Source organism: Ranitomeya variabilis, chromosome 4 (genome assembly GCF_051348905.1).
Source record: "Ranitomeya variabilis isolate aRanVar5 chromosome 4, aRanVar5.hap1, whole genome shotgun sequence".
Lineage (NCBI taxonomy): Eukaryota > Metazoa > Chordata > Amphibia > Anura > Dendrobatidae > Ranitomeya > Ranitomeya variabilis.
Genome location: NC_135235.1, coordinates 293,253,961 through 293,272,481, shown reverse-complemented (window position 1 = coordinate 293,272,481; position 18,521 = coordinate 293,253,961). Strand labels below are relative to the sequence as shown.

The 18,521-nt window shown below is 44.9% G+C and overlaps 2 protein-coding genes across 3 annotated transcripts in view; both read left to right on the top strand.

Moving 5' to 3' along the window:
- Positions 1 to 1,417: 1,417 nt before the first annotated feature.
- LOC143768851 (olfactory receptor 4Q3-like) lies at positions 1,418 to 2,353 on the top strand. The gene has a single exon (XM_077257474.1). It carries the CDS (start codon positions 1,418 to 1,420, stop codon positions 2,351 to 2,353), a length of 936 nt encoding a protein of 311 aa, XP_077113589.1.
- Positions 2,354 to 4,292: 1,939 nt separating this feature from the next.
- Positions 4,293 to 18,521, top strand: part of LOC143764546 (zinc finger protein 90-like) — a 28,327-nt gene continuing 14,098 nt past the window's right edge. For both annotated transcript variants that reach the window (XM_077250197.1, XM_077250198.1), the window contains exons 1-8: positions 4,293 to 4,423; positions 6,289 to 6,368; positions 6,862 to 6,988; positions 7,574 to 7,681; positions 8,924 to 9,001; positions 10,895 to 10,987; positions 11,587 to 11,670; positions 12,927 to 13,007. In XM_077250197.1, coding sequence (XP_077106312.1) covers positions 6,357 to 6,368; positions 6,862 to 6,988; positions 7,574 to 7,681; positions 8,924 to 9,001; positions 10,895 to 10,987; positions 11,587 to 11,670; positions 12,927 to 13,007 — 583 coding nt within the window. In that variant the 5' untranslated portion in view covers positions 4,293 to 4,423; positions 6,289 to 6,356. The remainder of the gene's footprint in view (positions 4,424 to 6,288; positions 6,369 to 6,861; positions 6,989 to 7,573; positions 7,682 to 8,923; positions 9,002 to 10,894; positions 10,988 to 11,586; positions 11,671 to 12,926; positions 13,008 to 18,521) is intronic.

Below are 18,521 nucleotides of genomic sequence, written 5' to 3'. Positions count from 1 at the left end.
TTGGACAATTCTTCCAGTTCTGTGAGATTCCTGGGTCCTCTTTCATCTTCTGCTATTTTGAGGTCTAGCAACAGATTTTCAATGATGTTTAGATCAGGGGACTGTGAGAGCCATTGTAAAACCTTCAGCTTGCACTTTTGAGGTTGTCTGTTGTGGATTTGATGTGTGTTTAGGATCATTATCCATTTGCAGAAGCCATCCTCTTTTCACCTTCAGTTTTTTTACAGATGGTGTTATGTTTGCATCAAGAATTTGTTGAACTTTCATCAAATCCATTCTTCCTTCTACCGGTGAAATGTTCCCCATGCAATTGGCTGCAACACAACACCAAAGTATGATTGATCAATCCCATGCTTAATAGTTGTCAAGATGTTCTTTTCCTGAAATTCTGTGCCCTTTTTTCTCCACACATACCTATCTTAACCTCATTGGTCCACAGGACTTGTTTCCAAAATGCATCAGGCTTGTTTAGATGTTCATTTGCATACTTCTGATGCTGAATTTTATGGTGAGGACGCAGGAGAGATTTTCTTCTGATGACTCTTCCATGAAGGCAAATTGTGTGTCGGTGTCTTTGAATAGCAGAACAATGCACCACAACTCCAGGGTCTGCTAAATCTTTCTGAAGGTCTTTTGTAGTCAAGCGAGGGGTTCTGCTGTGTCTCTGTAGCAATCCTTTGAGCAGCTCTCACTAAAATTTAGCTTGGTCTTCCAGACCTTATCTTGACCTCCACTGTTCCTGTTAACTGCCATTTCTAAATTACATTTCGAACTGGGGAAAGGACAACTTAAAAACACTTTTTCATCTTCTTATAGCCTTCTCCTGCTTTGTTGGCCACCACAATTTTCATTTTCAGAGAAGAACTCATTGCTGCTGTTTTTGGCACAAGATTAGAGGAGGCTGGGTTTTTATAAAGCTGGGAAATTTTAATCACCTGGCCTTTCCTAACATGGATAGCGAACAAGCCATAACCCTAACAGGCTAATTAAGGTCTGAGACTTTGGTCAAAGTTATCTGAGCACACAAATCTACAAGGGTGTCCAAACTATTGCATCGCCCATTTTCCTTTTAGTAATTTTTAAAATGTAAAAAATGGCAATATATTTTTTTTTTCTAAAATACAAAGGAAATGTGTGTTCTTTAACTTTGGCCCTTTTAGAGATCATTTCGTCTTCAACTTGCTTAACTATTCACAATAATAGTAATTTTGACCAGGGGTGCTCAAACTTTTACATGCCACTGTATTCTATCCATGAAGAAACATGTACATATGAATGAGGCCATAGGACATCCCATCGACCATAACATCACTGATAAGATTTTTTTGACATGTGTGACTGATATTTATGAGAAACCTATTAAACAAAAATGACTCCACTTTCCAGCTTTGACATTTAGGAATAAAACAAGGAGAAGATGAATACTAGCCACCGGCAAAATGTGGAGGAGTTCGTTCTCCTTGGCTTGGACTCTTTTCCTAATTTTAGCATCGCCTTGTTCATCCTCCTGCTCATCATCTACCTCCTTATACTGCTCGGCAATCTTCTCATCATAGTTACTGTGTATTTTGAAGCTCGTCTCCATTCGGCCATGTATTATTTTCTCAGTAAGTTATCTTTGGTGGACCTGTGCTACGCCTCTGTGACAGTCCCTAAGATGCTGGTGGACTTTCTATCAAAGAGAAACACCATCTCCCTCAGCTCCTGCATCACGCAGCTCTTCTTCTTACACTTCTTTGCAGGAACTGAGTGCATCCTTCTTACCGTCATGGCCTATGACCGTTACGTCGCCATATGTAACCCCCTACGGTATTCTAGTATTATGAACAGGACCATGTGTTACTGGCTGGAAGCTGTGTGCTGGGCCACCAGCTTTTTACACTCCATCATCCAGATAATATTAACCTGTCAACTGAAGTTCTGCAGACCGAACACCATTGACCATTTCTTCTGTGACATCCACCCCTTGTCTGTACTGTCCTGCTCAGATATCTTCATCATCGAGATCGTATTTGTGGCCAACAGTGGCCTGATATCCGCACTGTGCTTTATTGTCTTACTCATCTCCTACATGGGGATTATCAGAACCATAATAAACACCAAATCTGAAGAAGGGATGGGCAAAGCCTTTTCTACTTGCGCCTCCCATCTCATCGTGGTCACCCTCTTCTTCGGACCTTGCGTCTTCATCTACTTGAGGCCTTCAGTGTCTTATGCTGCAGATAAAATGGTGTCCATATTTTACACAGTGCTGACGCCTTTATTAAATCCGATTATATATACCCTAAGGAACCAGGAGGTAAAAGCTGCCATCAGGTCATTGTTCAAGAAAAAACTGTGGCAGAAACAGTGACAAAATCCAAGAATACTTTCTCACGTTGTGGTCTAAGTGTGGATAAATATGAAGCAAATACCCCAATCTAGGGTCGGGGTGGACCTGCTCGATTACCGTAGACCTGATTGAGTATACTATTTTATCTAAATAAAGACGAGTTCTACCACTTTCTCATACACTTTTTATTCCGATTCTTAACTTGTAATTAAGTGTTTGCTTTCAGTGAATAACAACACCATTATACACATTCAGAGGCAGTAAACAAGTAAATAGCGAATTGATAACTGGATGCAAGAGTAAACAGCGTAGGCAATGCTCTGCGAGCTTTAAGGCATATAATACGGACGGGTGCTATCCGAAATTTTATTGGATAGCACTCGGACCAATGTAATACTATGTCATCCGAGTGCAGTCTAATTTACAAGGACACAGACAATGGAGGATATGTAGAAATTAAAGCGGTTTTCCCACAAGCAAAAGTACATTTTAATCAATAGATCTTGGAATAATAATAATTTCCGCAATTGGATGTGTTTAAATAAAATGTTCCTGTGCTGAGATTATCTTACAAATGTGCCCCTGCCGTGTACTGTGTAATGGCCGTGTCTGACTGTGCAGGAACATGGTCTGATCATACCACAGCTCCTGGGCAGGGGAGGAAGCAAAAGAGTATACAGACAGGACAGCGTTGGATCAGAGCTGATTGTTTCTGTGAGGTAAAACATTTCCCTGGCTTTTTGTTAATGTTTTACTTCAAAGAAATTAATATTTATGATCCTGTGCTGTCCTGTCTGTATACTCTTTTGCGTCTTCCCTGCCCAGGAGCTGAGGTGTGATCAGACCATGTTCCTGTGTGATCAGACACGGCCATTACACAGTACACAGCAGGGGCACATTTATAAGATTATCTCAGCACAGGAACATTTTTTTTATACACATCCAATTGTGGAACTTATTATTATTCCAAGATCTATTGATTAAAATATACTTTTGTTTGTGTGAAAACTCCTTTAAGTTTGCCATTTTCTCCGCATTTGTGCTCCGATGAGCTCATCTGAGGGAATCAGATCAAACTTGGATCAGAGAGTCATTACCATAATCGATCCTATTCTCTTGGAAGAGATAATCATTACTTGTGTGACCCCGGCCTTAGGCTGGGGCTATATGGCGACATGTGTCGGTCAACAAAAAACATGTCTGCAACTTGTGAGAGACTTTTTTAGCGCATAAACCACCCCCTAAATCATAGATAAGTCACCTGTGGCAGCTTGCATTAAAGTCTATGGCAAGTGAGTTGTGCGACAACAGAACCAACGCATTAGGAAACATTTGTGATTCTGTGTCGCAGGTGGCACCGTGGCACTATGGAGACACGGCAGTCACCGCGTTTCCACGTCGGTGTGGTAATACATCGCAGCGTGCACCATTGTGCTCCGTTTTACAGAGAAAGTGTATGCAATGTAACGTGCAGGAACACACGGTGCTAGACACGGCGCTAATCACATCCGCAATCTGCAGAAGTGACTGACCGGCCCACGAAGGTCTGAACACGACCTAAAGGGGCACTGTGGCTCCGCTTGTGTCTGTGTCATGCTGCACCTGGAATATTACATGAATTATCCTAGGAGACTTTACTAGAAAAATAAAAATGGCAGCCATAACCATAATTGCATTATATTATGGAATTGCTATGTATGCAGTTTCCCCATATAGTAAATACAGGGGCTGTGAAGATGGAGCTTTTATTTTTGTAATACATCCCATACAATGCATTCTCTGATGCACAATTTTTTTCAACCAGACACACAATGAACTCCAGAGGGCGCTGTCGCCATTTTCCTGTATTTCTTCCCATTACTATGCAACAGGCTACAGAAAGATGGCGCCGGCCTCGTTCGCTTCCGTGCTCTGGATCCGCACACAGCCCGTCCCCTCTGGATCCGCACACAGCCCGTCCCTCATCATTGCGCCTCAGGCTTTGTTCCAATCACTAGAGCGAAAGCGTACGTTACCTTCCTGTCTCCTATTCAAGACTCTCGGCGCCATTTTGTCGGAGACCAGGACATCTTCGGACTGCAGACTATCACAGTAAGGAAGCCCCGTCGTATCTAACGTTATATCAGCCCTAATTATGTGCCCAGCAGTGCATTGTGTCTGTGGGGTGGACAGGTCACGTCCTGCTGATGACACAGATGATAGCATATCTGTGCATTCCCCTGAATCAGCCAGCATTATGGCCAATGAGTGGTCTGAACTCAGCCCTGTAAGATTTAGGGTGAGCCCCTTTACGTCCCATGGCAATTACCCTATCGATTAAAAAAAAAAAAGGAAAATCCCTGTCAGACTGCCCTATATCTGTAACCAACCACCTATAGTGCCCACCTATACTGACGCCCCCAACCCCCTCACCATTTCCCTTTATACGCTTTCATTATTTTTCCTCCCTCTTCTTCCCAGAGCCATTACTTTTATTTATTTTTAAATGTTTTAATTCACATAAAAATATAAGGCCGCACCCCACCCCATCCCGCCAGGGACGAGCTGTAGTTCACACTGGAAAACAGCAAAAAGATCATAGTAGTGTGAAAGTGTCAAAAAAGTGCAATTCCACTATTTGTTTTTTTTTATAGCGTTTGTTGTATGGTAAAAAAAAAAAATTGCAGCTCGTTCCGATCACGGAGGTAACTGGCAGATGCCGATGGTGTGTTACAGCCAGGAATGGTGCGGACACAGCTGCCGAACCTGCGTCATCCATGTACGGCCGGGGGCACAGAGGGATTAATGATGCCTCATGTATTTAGATAAGATAAATAGTTCTTATTGTGTTAGTGCCGGCAATAGTACACACTACAATACCACTTACATTTGGGAAAAGGGAGGGATGATATAAATAAATGTCTTATTTTATATATTATTTTTTAAATAGAGGGGGCCAGATGTTATACACCGGGGCAGAGAGGCCAAATGTTATACACCGGGGAGAGGGACCGTATGTTATACACCGGGGGGGGGGCGAATGTTATATCCCGGAGGCGAGGGGCCAGATGTTATATACCGGAGGCGAAGGGTTGGATGTTATATGCTGGGGGCGAGGGGCCAGATGTTATACACGGGGGGCAAAGGGCTGGATGTTATACACCGGGGGCGAAGGGCTAGATGTAATATACCAGGGGCGAGGGGCCAGATGTTATACACCGGGGGCGAAGGGCTAGATGTAATATACCAGGGGCGAGGGGCCAGATGTTATACACCGGGGGCGAAGGGCTAGATGTAATATACCGGGGGCGAAGGGCTAGATGTAATATATCAGGGGCGAGGGGCCAGATGTTATACACCGGGGGCGAAGGGCTGGATGTTATACGCTGGGGGCGAGGGGCCAGATGTTATGCATCGGGGGCGAAGGGCTGGATGTTATACGCTGGGGGCGAGGGGCCAGATGTTATACATCGGGGGCGAAGGGCTGGATGTTATACGCCGGGGGCGAGGGGTCTGAATGTAATATGCCGGGGTGAGGGGCAAGATGTTATATACTGGGGGTGAGGTGCCAAATGTTAAACACTGGGGATGAGGTGCCAGATGTTATACACCGGGGGCAAGGGGTCTGAATATAATATACCGGGGCGAGGGGCCAGCTGTTATATGCTGGGAGTGAGGTGCTAGATGTTCTATACCAGGGGCAAGGGGCCAGGTGTTATATACCGGGGGCGAGGGGCCAGAAGTTATAAACCTGAGGCGAGGGGCCAGATGTTCTATACCAGGGGCGAGGGTCCCGGATGCTATATACCTGGGGTGAGGGGACTGAATGAGAAACTGTAATTCTATGATTATGCCCGGTGCTTTTCTCCATGTAGTGTATGTTCCTACTGTATATGACACGTGCCGTTGAGCTCTAGAAAGTGTATCTGTAATAAACTTGATTTTTGCGCTTGATATTTGTTTTTCATTGAATCTAGTGAATGTGGTTGGTGCTGATAGCAGCCATACACTAGAACATCACACGGACTGATCTCGAGGCCACACAATGTTCCATCAGGTGAGGAAACCAATCTCCATTCACAGAAGAATATTTATCAATGATCTATCCGCCTCCCTGATTTGTCTGCATTAGTAAATCCTTGTATTCCCCATTAAATAACGATTCTTTTATTCTACCTCGACATTGTGCAATTCCTCTGTTGAAATGTATGAATAAATCAACTGTGTGTTACCATTCCTAAACAATAAATTATGTGCATATAACCTGACGGGTGCAAGTAGAGTCCTTTGGAGACAAGGGACTGGTAATGCCCATTAGTTAAAGGGCTTGTCCAATATATATTATTATATTAGAAATAGGCTACTGGACATTCGCTATTCATTACCGTTTCTGTTCGCTACCAGTCGCCACACTTCATCTTCTGTCGGTGGCGTCACTTCATGGCTGCAGGCAATGATTGGCTACAGCCTTGATATTCTGTGCCTGTGTGGCTCAGAACGAATGTCACCACTGCAGCCAATCAGTGGTATAACTTTCTTTTGTTCCCCAGGCCCCTATTATATTCTGTGATGTTGCGGCCTCGTTTACGGAGGAGCAGTGGTTACGTCTGGAGCACTGGCAGAGAGACGTCTACAAAAACGTCATGCGGGAGATACACGAAGCTTTAGTTACGTTAGGTGAGGCTCTTACGCAGGGACCAGACGAGGTAAAGCCCCTGGACCTGCTGCGATTAGGGGCCGTTACCACCCAATTATGATCCTTCACAGCAGGCACTAACTACGAGCCCCGGTTGCACCAGTATGCACAGTGTGTGTGCACTATATGGTGGTATTACTTGTGCTCTATAGGAAGTATTTTTTATTACTTTTTGTAATCTAGTAGAATTGTAAAAAATGTTTAGCTTTTACATCTAGAATTTAGTTATTCAGTAACATACAGTATATCTGCGCAAATTTCTCAACCTGACAGGCCCTCTTTAGGGTCTGTAGTGTAATAGTCTATGCTGTCTGTTCAGATTGCACTTATAGCCCCTAATGCGGCTCCATCTGTAATTAAGAGGAAATGACTTAAAAATTAACAATTCCCCAGTGTTCGCAGTAGTGTAAAATCACCTCCATATACTGTGAGATGAGGGGTATTAAATGTCAGCACAGTCTAATCTAATAGTCTTATGTTTTGACACCCCACATGTAGGGAAACTACAACCCCCAGCATGACCTGACGGCTGCAGGCTATGATATATGCCCGTGTTTTCTCCACAGGATATGCCATCACTAATCCAGATGTTTTATTTAACATTAAGAAGCAGGATGAGTCGTGTATACGCATTGACTGCAGTTCTGGAGAAAGGAAAGAGATCCCAGTTGGAGGTAAAATAACACTATATTAAAGAGGTCTTCCCAAACTATGAATTTATTCCATATCCTTAGAGTAGGGGATAACTTACTGATCACTAGGGGCCCATCCACTGAGACCCCCAGCAAAGTCAAGATACAGCTTACTGATTACTAAGGGCCCATCCATTGGGACCCACAGCAATGTCAAGGTATAGCTTATTGATCACTAGGAGGCCATCCACTGAGACCCCAGCAATATCAGGGTATAGCTTATTGATAACTAGGGGCCCATCCACTGGGACCCCCAGCAATGTCAAGGTATAGCTTATTGATCACTAGGAGGCCATCCACTAAGACCCCCAGCAATGTCAGGGTATAGCTTACTGATCACTAAGGGCCTATCCACTGAGACGCCCAGCAATGTCAGGGTATAGCTTACTGATCACTAGGGGGCCATCCACTGAGACCCCCAGCAATGTAAGGGTATAGCTTAACTGGGGGCCCATCCTCTGGAACCCCCAGCAATGTCAAGGTATAACGTACTGATAACTAGGGGCCCATCCTCTGGAACCCCCAGCAATGTCAGGGTATAGCTTACTGATAACTTGGGGTCCATCCACTGAGACTCCCTGCAATGTCTGGGTATAGCTTACTGATCACTAGGGGCCCATCCACTGAGACCCCCAGCAATGTCCAGAACAGGGCTCTACAGAGTCAGTCCTCATGCTCCAGAGCCATGTTCTCAGAATCACTAGGGGTCCCTCCAGTAGGACCCCCAGCACCTCATGTGTTATAGCCTATCCATGGCATAGGGGATCATTCCATATTTTGGATAACATACACAACATGTCAGGGGTCCATTTGTAAATTGTCTAGATTAATCTGTTCATGTTTCCAATACGTATATTTATGTCCAGTCAGTGTCCAGTGCAATGGGACAAAATTTATTTTTGTTTAGACAAAATTATGAGTGAGTCCACTACATGGCGGCGCTCACCTTTTGTCTGAAGGGAGCTTCATCGGAAAGGATAACTTTGCCTCAGTCCTCTGCAGTCCATTCATTGTACTACCCGCAAAGTTACATTCTCTGATGAACTCCCAAAAGGCTGGATCAAATGGAATCCTGTCCAGAGAAAAAAATGTGAGCGCTACCATGAGTCCTGTGTCTGCCAACAATAAAGCAGCCTGAGACCATTCACGTGTGGGGGCTCTGCATCCAAGGTAAGGTCGAAGCTGTTGTAACACTGATATTTAGAGGGTTTTGATTTTCTTTAGATCATCCTGATATTCTAATAAGGATCGAGGCTGAAGAGAACGGGGATCAGGATGAGGTTTACGTAGAGCCGCTGGATAGTGAGTTCTGATTGCAGTTTTTAAGCTTTTTCATGGCTCCATGCAAGTAACAGTTTGCTCTAGTTGCAAATAATAATCTTTAGAATAATAATCTTTATTTTTATATAGCGCTAACATATTACGCAGCGCTTTACATATAACTGGCTGTGTTTTATATGTACACACTCAGAGTCATGGCCAAAAATGTTGGCACCCTTGAAAATGTATTTCTCCCAGAGAATAATTGCACTTACACATGTTTTGTTATACACATGTTTATTTCCTTTGTGTGTGTTGGAACAACACAATAAACAGAGAAAAAAGGCAAATTGGACATAATTTCACTCAAAACCCCCAAAATGGGCAGAACAAAATTGTTAACACCCTCAACTCAATTTGGTTGCACACTCTTTGGAATAAATAGCTGCAATTATTCGCTTCCTATAACCATCAATGAGCTTCTTACACCTCTCAACTGGAATTTCGGACCACTTTTCTTATACAAACTGCTCCAGGTCTCATATGTGAAGGCTCCTTCTCCCAACAGTAATGATCAATGGTGATCAATTAGATTTAGATCCGGACTCATTGCTGCCACATCAGAACTTTCCAGTGCTTTGTTTCAATCTATTTCTGGGTGCTCCTTGAGGTATGTTTGGGGTCATTGTCCTGCTGGAAGACCCATGACACAGGATGCAAACCCAGCTTCCTGACACTGGGCACTACATTGCCAACCAATATCATTTAGTAATCTTCAGATTTCATGATACCTTTCACACAGTCAAGGCAGCAGAACAACCCCAAAACATTATTGAACCTCCACCATATTAGACTATAGGTACTGTGTTCTGTTCTTTGTAGGCCTCATTCTGTTTTCGGTAAACAGTAGAATGATGTGCTTTACCAAAAAGCTCTCTTTGGCTCATGTGTCCAAAAGATGCTTTCCCAGAAGGATGTTAGCTCACTTATGTACATTTTGGCATACTTCAGTCTAGCTATTTTATGTTTCTGTCAGCAGTGGTGTCCTCCTGGGTCTCCAGCCATAGATTTTCATTCAAATGTCGACAGATACTTCCCACTGACACTGATGCACCCTGAAGCACAGCTTGAATTTCTTTGGAACTTGATTGGGGCTGCTTATCCACCATCCGGACTATCCTGCATTGCAACCTTTAATCAATTTTTCTCTGCCATCCATATGCAGGGAGAATAGCTACAGTGCCATGGGCTGTAAACTTCTTGATTATGTTGCGCACCGTGAACAAAAGAACATTAAGATCTGTGGAGATGGACTTGTAACCTTAAGATTGTTGATATTGTTCAACAATGTTGGTTTTCAAGTCCTCAAAGAGTTCTTTTCTCCTCTTTTTGTTCTCCATGCTAAGTGTGGCACACACACAGATACACAATGCTAAGATTGAATCAACTTCTCCCATTTTCATCTGGTTTCAGGTGTGATTTTCATATTTCCCACACCTGTTACTTGCCACAGGTGAGTTTAAACAAGCATCAAATGCTTGAAACAATTTCAAGGGTGCCAACACTTTTGGACATGACTGTATAAATATATATATATTTTTTGTATTATGTTTTGCCACAAATCAGTAGTACACATCAGTAAATTATACTCTCTAATAGATCTTATCAGCCACAAGTGTTATTTTCACGTCAGCCATTTATGACTGAGATGGGAATACCTGTCTGTGCGGCTAATAGAGGGGATCGTGATTATAAAATAAATCCCGGTCAATATCTGTAACTTTTGTTCACTTCTACGGAAATTGCAGAAACATAAAAAAATAGTCATGCCCGGCAATTTCCGTCATCACGGCCCTCATGGTTTCCCTTCACGTCTCAACCATGCATGGCTGACTTTTCGAATACCCTGTTACATAGGTTTTTTTTTCTTTACAGCAAGACCTGGTATCACAACGGTTGTACTAAATGCGCCGACACATCGGGATCTTCATGGTGATGTCTATTGTGAATCTCAGCAGAATACACTGGGTAGGTGATCGCAGGAATAGTAATCTTACCATTGCCCTGCAATTTCTGTGTAGATGGATGCCAATTAGTTAATGTTTATAATTCATCTAAAATTACGGGACCCTTTTTTATGTCTCTTGAGGACGATTTCAACCCCAATAATGATACAGGCTTTATTATAGGTTCTTCAGATGTGCAAAGTTCATGTTCTCTTTTGGTTAAAGGGGGTAAAGTTCTCCGTTGTGTGTCTGTAGCGCTGACGTCACGTTGGCACTGCTGCAGTCAATCATTGAGCTCCGCAGGTCACTGTCTGTGTAGGTGGTATAAGGAGCTTAGCTCACTGATTGGCTGCAGCGCCGTCAACGTCACATCAGTACTGCAGACAAACAACAGAGACCAGCGGAGTATCTAGGTTGACTGAGTCGTTGGTCCCATATGTACACCATTGCTCCATTCAATATCTATGGGACTTTCGGAGGAAAAAACTTCTCATCTCTATATTTTTTGATAGGCAGTTCTTTAAAAAAAAAAAGTTCGCCCTGGATCGTCCATATTTCTCTCTCTTAAAGTGAATCGCGATTGCATGCTTTGTGCTCATTAGACATTTCCTGATGTTACAGGTCATGGACCTGAACTTGTACAGAGGGACCCCATGTATGAGGAATATTACAAGGAAAGAGACTCTGATGACTGTTGCAGCCCAAGTAAGTTTTCAGCTCTTTCAGGCAGCGTCCATCATCCTCTCTAGAGCCCTGACTAGTAAATATGCTTAATTACAGAGTGTTATAAGAGCGCTGGACGACTGCATTCCCTTAATGTGGTTGTCCGGGATTTAAAAAAGTTGCCTAGGACCACCAGAGGGACAGTGCTGGAGTAGAGGGGGATCTACCCCGTAGTAGATATTTCTTCTTAGAACATTACTTGCTCTTAGGCCCCTTTCACACATCAATTTTTTACCGTCAGTCACAATCCGTTGGCTCAACGGATCCGTCACAGATTGTGAAAAACTGATGTGACAGATCTGTTTTTTCGACGGATCTGACTATGGGGCTGGCTAAAGGATCCTAAAAAAATCAGAGCATGCTGAGTTAAAAAAAACTGAATCCATCTCCGGATTCCGTCATTTGGCGGATCCGGCGCCCATAGGCTTCCATTCTAACAAACGATGGATGGCGACGGATACGTTGTTGTCCGTTTTTTCGACGGAGACAAAAAAATGTTACTTACCGAACGACGGATGAAACATGAGGCCATACGTCGCAATCCATCAAGTCTATGAGAAAAAAACAGATCCGGCGGCATCAGTCGCTGGATCCGTTTTTTTCAAAATTCGACAGATTGCGACTGATGGTAAAAAACTGATGTGTGAAAGGGGCCTTAAACTACTTTTCTTAAATCTGGGTCACCTTATTTCAACACCAGGAACACATAACCCAGGGAAAAGCCTGTTCTAGTCCCAATCAGGTAGCCGTATTTAGGTGGATGTGACATATTCCCGTACACATCTATCATTAGCTTCCTAGAGAGGCACCATTGGGGTGTAGACTTTTAGCTGATCGTCCTATCATGACAACCCTGGGGATCAGATGTAATCACCAGGGAAGGTTTTCAGCTGCCACATATTTGTAGTATTACACACATAAACCATGAAAAACTAAGGGCCGACTGAGAAATATATAGCGGTACCTAGCTCTTTCCAGCAGGTCGGTGCTTTTACATACGATGCAGGGATCTGTCTTATCTCAGCCACATGTCTTAATTTTGCATTTGGTAAGGGGTTCTCCCATCAGTAGCAAGAGACTGATAACTTTATTTACGTTGAATAGGATTTTGCAGGCGTGCGGTGAAAAGCTGCCCAACCTTTGTAGCAATGGCCCAGATATTACTAGGTGGTAGATTCATTCTCTATATACTTATTTGATCTTCTCTTAGAGGGTTATGAATGCACTTTTGGTTTCAGTCTCTATCAGGATTAAAGAGGAAGAAGAAGATGATGATGTTCCCTATGAGGAGGACGAGTTGATAAATAATTACAGTACAGGTAAGTAACTTGCATTTAAAGGAATTGATTCATGAAGACGACCGCTGTCTATATGCCATATAGAACTTTGCTTCAGGCCTCCTTCACACATCCGTGTTTCCAGTACGTGTGGTGTCACACGATTATTTCACAGACCCCACACGTACCCACTATGTAATAATTATAGGGGATAACTCAGGAGACTCTTTGCGTGGAACAAGACAACTACAGGACACAGTTTTATAAGTGGTAAAGCCTATAGTATCACACGGTGATTTAAACAGGTGCAGAGAGAAACTCAAGTCCACAACACTTGGTGTAAATATTAAACGCAGCTTAGCAGTATATGGGAAACTTCAGAGGAAAATGCAATCAAGCAGAAGTCTATGGAGCACAGTTAAGGCCCCGTCTCACTTAGCGACGCTAAAGCGATCCCGACAACGATACGACCTGTCAGGGATCGTTGCTGCGTCGCTATGTGGTCGCTGGTGAGATGTCAAACAGTGAGATCTTACCAACGATCGCTCCTGCGATCTCACTGTTTGACATCTCACCAGCGACCTGTAGCGACCTGTACAACGATGTCACATGGGAGCTATTATGACGATTCAGTGTCTGAGTCGTCAACGAGGTCGTTGGTAAGGTGTCAAACACAGCGATGTGTGCTACCCAGCGGGACCTCAACGATCAAAAAAAGGTCCAGGCCATTCCGACACGACCAGCGATCTCGCAGCAGGGGCCTGGTCGCTGGTACGTGTCACACATAGCGAGATCGCTACTGAGGTCGCTGTTGCGTCACAAAACTTGTGACTCAGCAGCGATCTCGCTAGCGATCTCGCTATGTGAGACGGGGCCTTTATTCTTGAGGATACTTGACACGAATAGATCCTTGTCTTAGTACAAACACAGATAGATAAGCTTATAAGGCAGTTCAAATAATATATTAGCTCAACCAGGGAGGCCTGGTTAATAGTCTCAGGTTTTTGCAGAGCAGCAAACGCTTAGATGTCCAGCAAATGCAGATGGAAGTAAATACGAGCAGCAGATGAAGGAGGATTATTGGAACTGGTGTATGCAGAAGGAACTCAGAGCAGAGTAGCAGGATCACCACACAGGTTCACAGGAGCAGGTATATAGCCTGGGAGTAATCAGAGGTCAGGAGCTGGATGCAAGGCAGAATACTCTTTCACAGACTGAAGGCTGGGGTGGAGTTTTATAGCAGGAAGACACAGTGCACATGAGACCAAAGACGCCATCTTGGAAAAGGGCAGTAATGCACAAAAGGTAAAAAATGTTCAGAGTCCTGACATTACTCCCTCCTTAGCAGCGGCCTCAGGACGATCCTGGACCTGGTTTCTCAGGGAATCTCTGATGAAAACGAGAAATCTTCTGTTGGGCATTGATGTTTTCCACAGGTTCCCAAGAGTCTTCCTCAGGGGGATATCCCTGCCATCTTATCAGATATTGGAGCCGATTCCTGGAATCCTGGAATCAATAATTTCCTCCACCACAAATTGTTCTTGCCCATCAATCACCACAGGCTGCGGAGGTGGCACAACACGTCCCTGGAAGGTATTAGGAGATACAGGCTTTAAAGGGAACCTGTCACCCCGTTTTTTCCGTATGAGATAAAAATACTGTTAAATAGGGCCTGAGCTGTGCATTACAATAATTCGCATCTCTGCTTCAGGAAAATGGCCGCCGCGATCTCCATCTGCGCACACGCGGAATCCCGCGGCCATTTTCCTGAAGCCCCGGGCAGCAGAGCGCTCAATCTGCGCACGCGCGGCCACAGGAAGTTGGCCGCCCCACCGATCACCAGGGGAATAGCGCAGATCGCGCTCTTTTCCCTCCCCTGTGCAGTGGATTCTGGACTTGGGCATGAGCAAACCACTACGCCACCAACGGAAAACTAAGCAAGATCTGGGGGAAGACACCACGCCCATCTGAGCAGACCAGCCTGATTGACAGGCGAAAACGGCTACTTTGGTAACGTATTTCGGCAGCATAGGTGGGGAATCGGGGTCCACAAAATACACTATTGTAATGCACAGCTCAGGCCCTATTTAACAGTATTTTTATCTCATACGGAAAAAACGGGGTGACAGGTTCCCTTTAACCCCTTCCCGACCTTTGACGCCACGTAGGCGTCATGAAAACCCGTGCCAATCCGACCCATGACGCCTATGTGGCGTCATGGAATGATCGCGTCGCTGCAGAGCGGGTGAAAGGGTTAACTCCGATTTCACCCGTTCTGCAGGGACAGGGGGAGTGGTACTTCAGCCCAGGGGGGGCTTCACCCCCCCGTGGCTACGATCGCTCTGATTGGCTGTTGAAAGTGAAACTGCCAATCAGAGCGATTTGTAATATTTCACCTAAAAAACTGGTGAAATATTACAATCCAGCCATGGCCGATGCTGCAATATCATCGGCCATGGCTGGAAATACTGAAGTGACCCCCCCACCCCACCGATCGCCCCCCCCAAGCCACCGATCTGTCCCGTAGTCCCCTCCGTCCTGTGCTCCGCTCCCCCATCCTCCTGTCCGCTCCCCCCGTGCTCCTATGTCACCCCCCCGTGCTCCGACGCCCCCCCCGTGCCCCGATCTCCCCCCCCTTATACTTACCGAGGCTCCCGGTGCCCGTCCGCCTCCTCCATGGGCGCCGCCATCTTCCAAAATGGCGGGCGCATGCTTAGTGCGCCCGCCGAATCTGCCGGCCGGCAGATTCATTACAAAGTACATTTTGATCGCTGTGGTAGGTTCTATCACAGCGATCAAAATAAAAAAAATAAATAATAAATAAACCCCCCCCTTTATCACCCCCATAGGTAGGGACAATAATAAAATAAAGAAAATATTTTTTTTTCTTTTTCCACTAGGGTTAGGGTTAGAACTAGGGTTAGAACTAGGGGTAGGGTTAGGGTTAGGGGTAGGGTTAGGGTTACGGTTAGGGGTAGGGTTAGGGTTATGGCATGTGCACACAGTGCGGATTTGGCTGCGGATCCGCAGCGGATTGGCCGCGGATCCGCAGCAGATTGGCCGCGGATCTGCAGCGGATTGGCCGCGGATCCGCAGCGGATCCGCAGCGGATTGACCGCTGCGAATTCGTACCAGTTTTCCATCAGGTTTACAGTACCATGTACACCTATGGAAAACCAAATCCGCTGTGCCCATGGTGCGGAAAATTCCGTGCAGAAACGCTGCGTTGTATTTTCCGCAGCATGTCAATTCTTTGTGCGGATTCCGCAGCGTTTTACACCTGTTCCTCAATAGGAATCCGCAGGTGAAATCCGCACAAAAAAACACTGGAAATCTGCTGTAAATCCGCAGGTAAAACGCAGTGCCTTTTACCTGCAGATTTTTCAAAAATCGTGCGGAAAAATCTCACACGAATCCGCAACGTGGGCACATAGCCTTAGGGTTAGGGTTGGAATTAGAGTTAGGGTTGGAATTAGGGCTAGGGTTGGAAATAGGGTTAAGATTAGGCTTGTGGTTAGGGTTACGGATAGGGTTAGGGGTGCGTTGGGGTTACAGTTGTGGTTAGGGTTGGGATTAGGGTTAGGGTTGGGATTAGGGTTAGGATTAGGGTTGGAATTAGGGTTGCGGGTGTGTTGCGGTTAGGGTTGTGGTTAGGGGTGTGTTGGGGTTAGGGTTGTGATTAGGGTTATGGCTACAGTTGGGATTAGGATTAGGGGTGTGTTGGGGTTAGTGTTGAAGTTAGAATTGAGGGGTTTCCACTGTTTAGGCACATCAGGGGTCTCCAAACGCAACATGGCGCCACCATTGATTCCAGCCAATCTTGCGTTCAAAAAGTCAAATGGTGCTCCCTCCCTTCCAAGCCCCGACGTGCGCCCAAACAGTGGTTTACCCCCACATTTGGGGTACCAGCGTACTCAGGACAAACTGGGCAACAACTGTTGGGGTCCAATTTCTCCTGTTACCCTTGCAAAAATAAAAAATTACTTGCTAAAACATAATTTTTGAGGAAAGAACAATTATTTTTTATTTTCACGGCTCTGCGTTATAAACTTCTGTGAAGCACTTGGGGGTTGAAAGTGCTCACCACACATCTAGATAAGTTCCTTCGGGGGTCTAGTTTCCAAAATGGGGTCACTTGTGGGGTGTTTCTACTGTTTAGGCACATCAGGGGCTCTGCAAATGCAACGTGATGCCCGCAGACCATTCCATCAAAGTCTGCATTTCAAATGTCACTACTTCCCTTCCGAGCCCTGACGTGTGCCCAAACAGTGGTTTACCCCCACATATGGGGTATCAGCGTACTCACAACAAACTGGGCAACAAATATTGGGGCCCAATTTCTCCTGTTACCTTTGTGAAAATAAAAAATTGCTTGCTAAAACATCTTTTTTGAGGAAAGAAAAATTATTTTTTATTTTCACGGCTCTGCGTTGTAAACTTCTGTGAAGCACTTGGGGGTTGAACGTGCTCATCACACATCTAGATAAGTTCCTTGGGGGGGTCTAGTTTCCAAAATGGGGTCACTTGTGGGGTGTTTGTACTGTTTAGGCACATCAGGGGCTCTGCAAATGCAATGTGACGCCCGCAGACCATTCCATCAAAGTCTGCATTTCAAATATCACTACTTCCCTTCCGAGCCCTGACGTATGCCCAAACAGTGGTTTACCCCCACATATGGGGTACCAGCACACTCACAACAAACTGGGCAACAAATATTGGGGCCCAATTTCTCCTGTTACCCTTGTGAAAATAAAAAATTGCTTGCTAAAACATCTTTTTTGAGGAAAGAAAAATGATTTTTTATTTTCACGGCTCTGCGTTGTAAACTTCTGTGAAGCACTTGGGGGTTGAACGTGCTCATCACACATCTAGATAAGTTCCTTGGGGGGGGTCTAGTTTCCAAAATGGGGTCACTTGTGGGGTGTTTCTACTGTTTAGGCACATCAGGGGCTCTGCAAATGCAATGTGACGCCCGCAGACCATTCCATCAAAGTCTGCATTTCAAATGTCACTACTTCCCTTCCGAGCCCTGACGTGTGCCCAAACAGTGGTTTACCCCCACATATGGGGTACCAGCACACTCACAACAAACTGGGCAACAAATATTGGGGCCCAATTTCTCCTGTTACCCTTGTGAAAATAACAAATTGCTTGCTAAAACATCTTTTTTGAGGAAAGAAAAATGATTTTTTATTTTCACGGCTCTGCGTTGTAAACTTCTGTGAAGCACTTGGGGGTTGAACGTGCTCACCACACATCTAGATAAGTTCCTTGGGGGGGGTCTAGTTTCCAAAATGGGGTCACTTGTGGGGGGTTTCTACTGTTTAGGCATATCAGGGGCTCTGCAAACGTAACATGATGCCCGCAGACCATTCCATCAAAGTCTGCATTCCAAAACGTCACTACTTCCCTTCCGAGCCCCGGCATGTGCCCAAACAGTGGTTTACCCCCATATATGGGGTATCAGCGTACTCAGGAGAAACTGGACAACAACTTTTGGGTCCAATTTCTCCTGTTACTCTTGCAAAAATAAAAAATTCTGGGCTAAAAAAATAT

Coding starts and splice junctions, on each gene's coding strand:
- LOC143768851 (XM_077257474.1), top strand. CDS start 1,418: ATGAATACTAGCCACCGGCAAAATGTGGAGGAGTTCGTTCTCCTTGGC.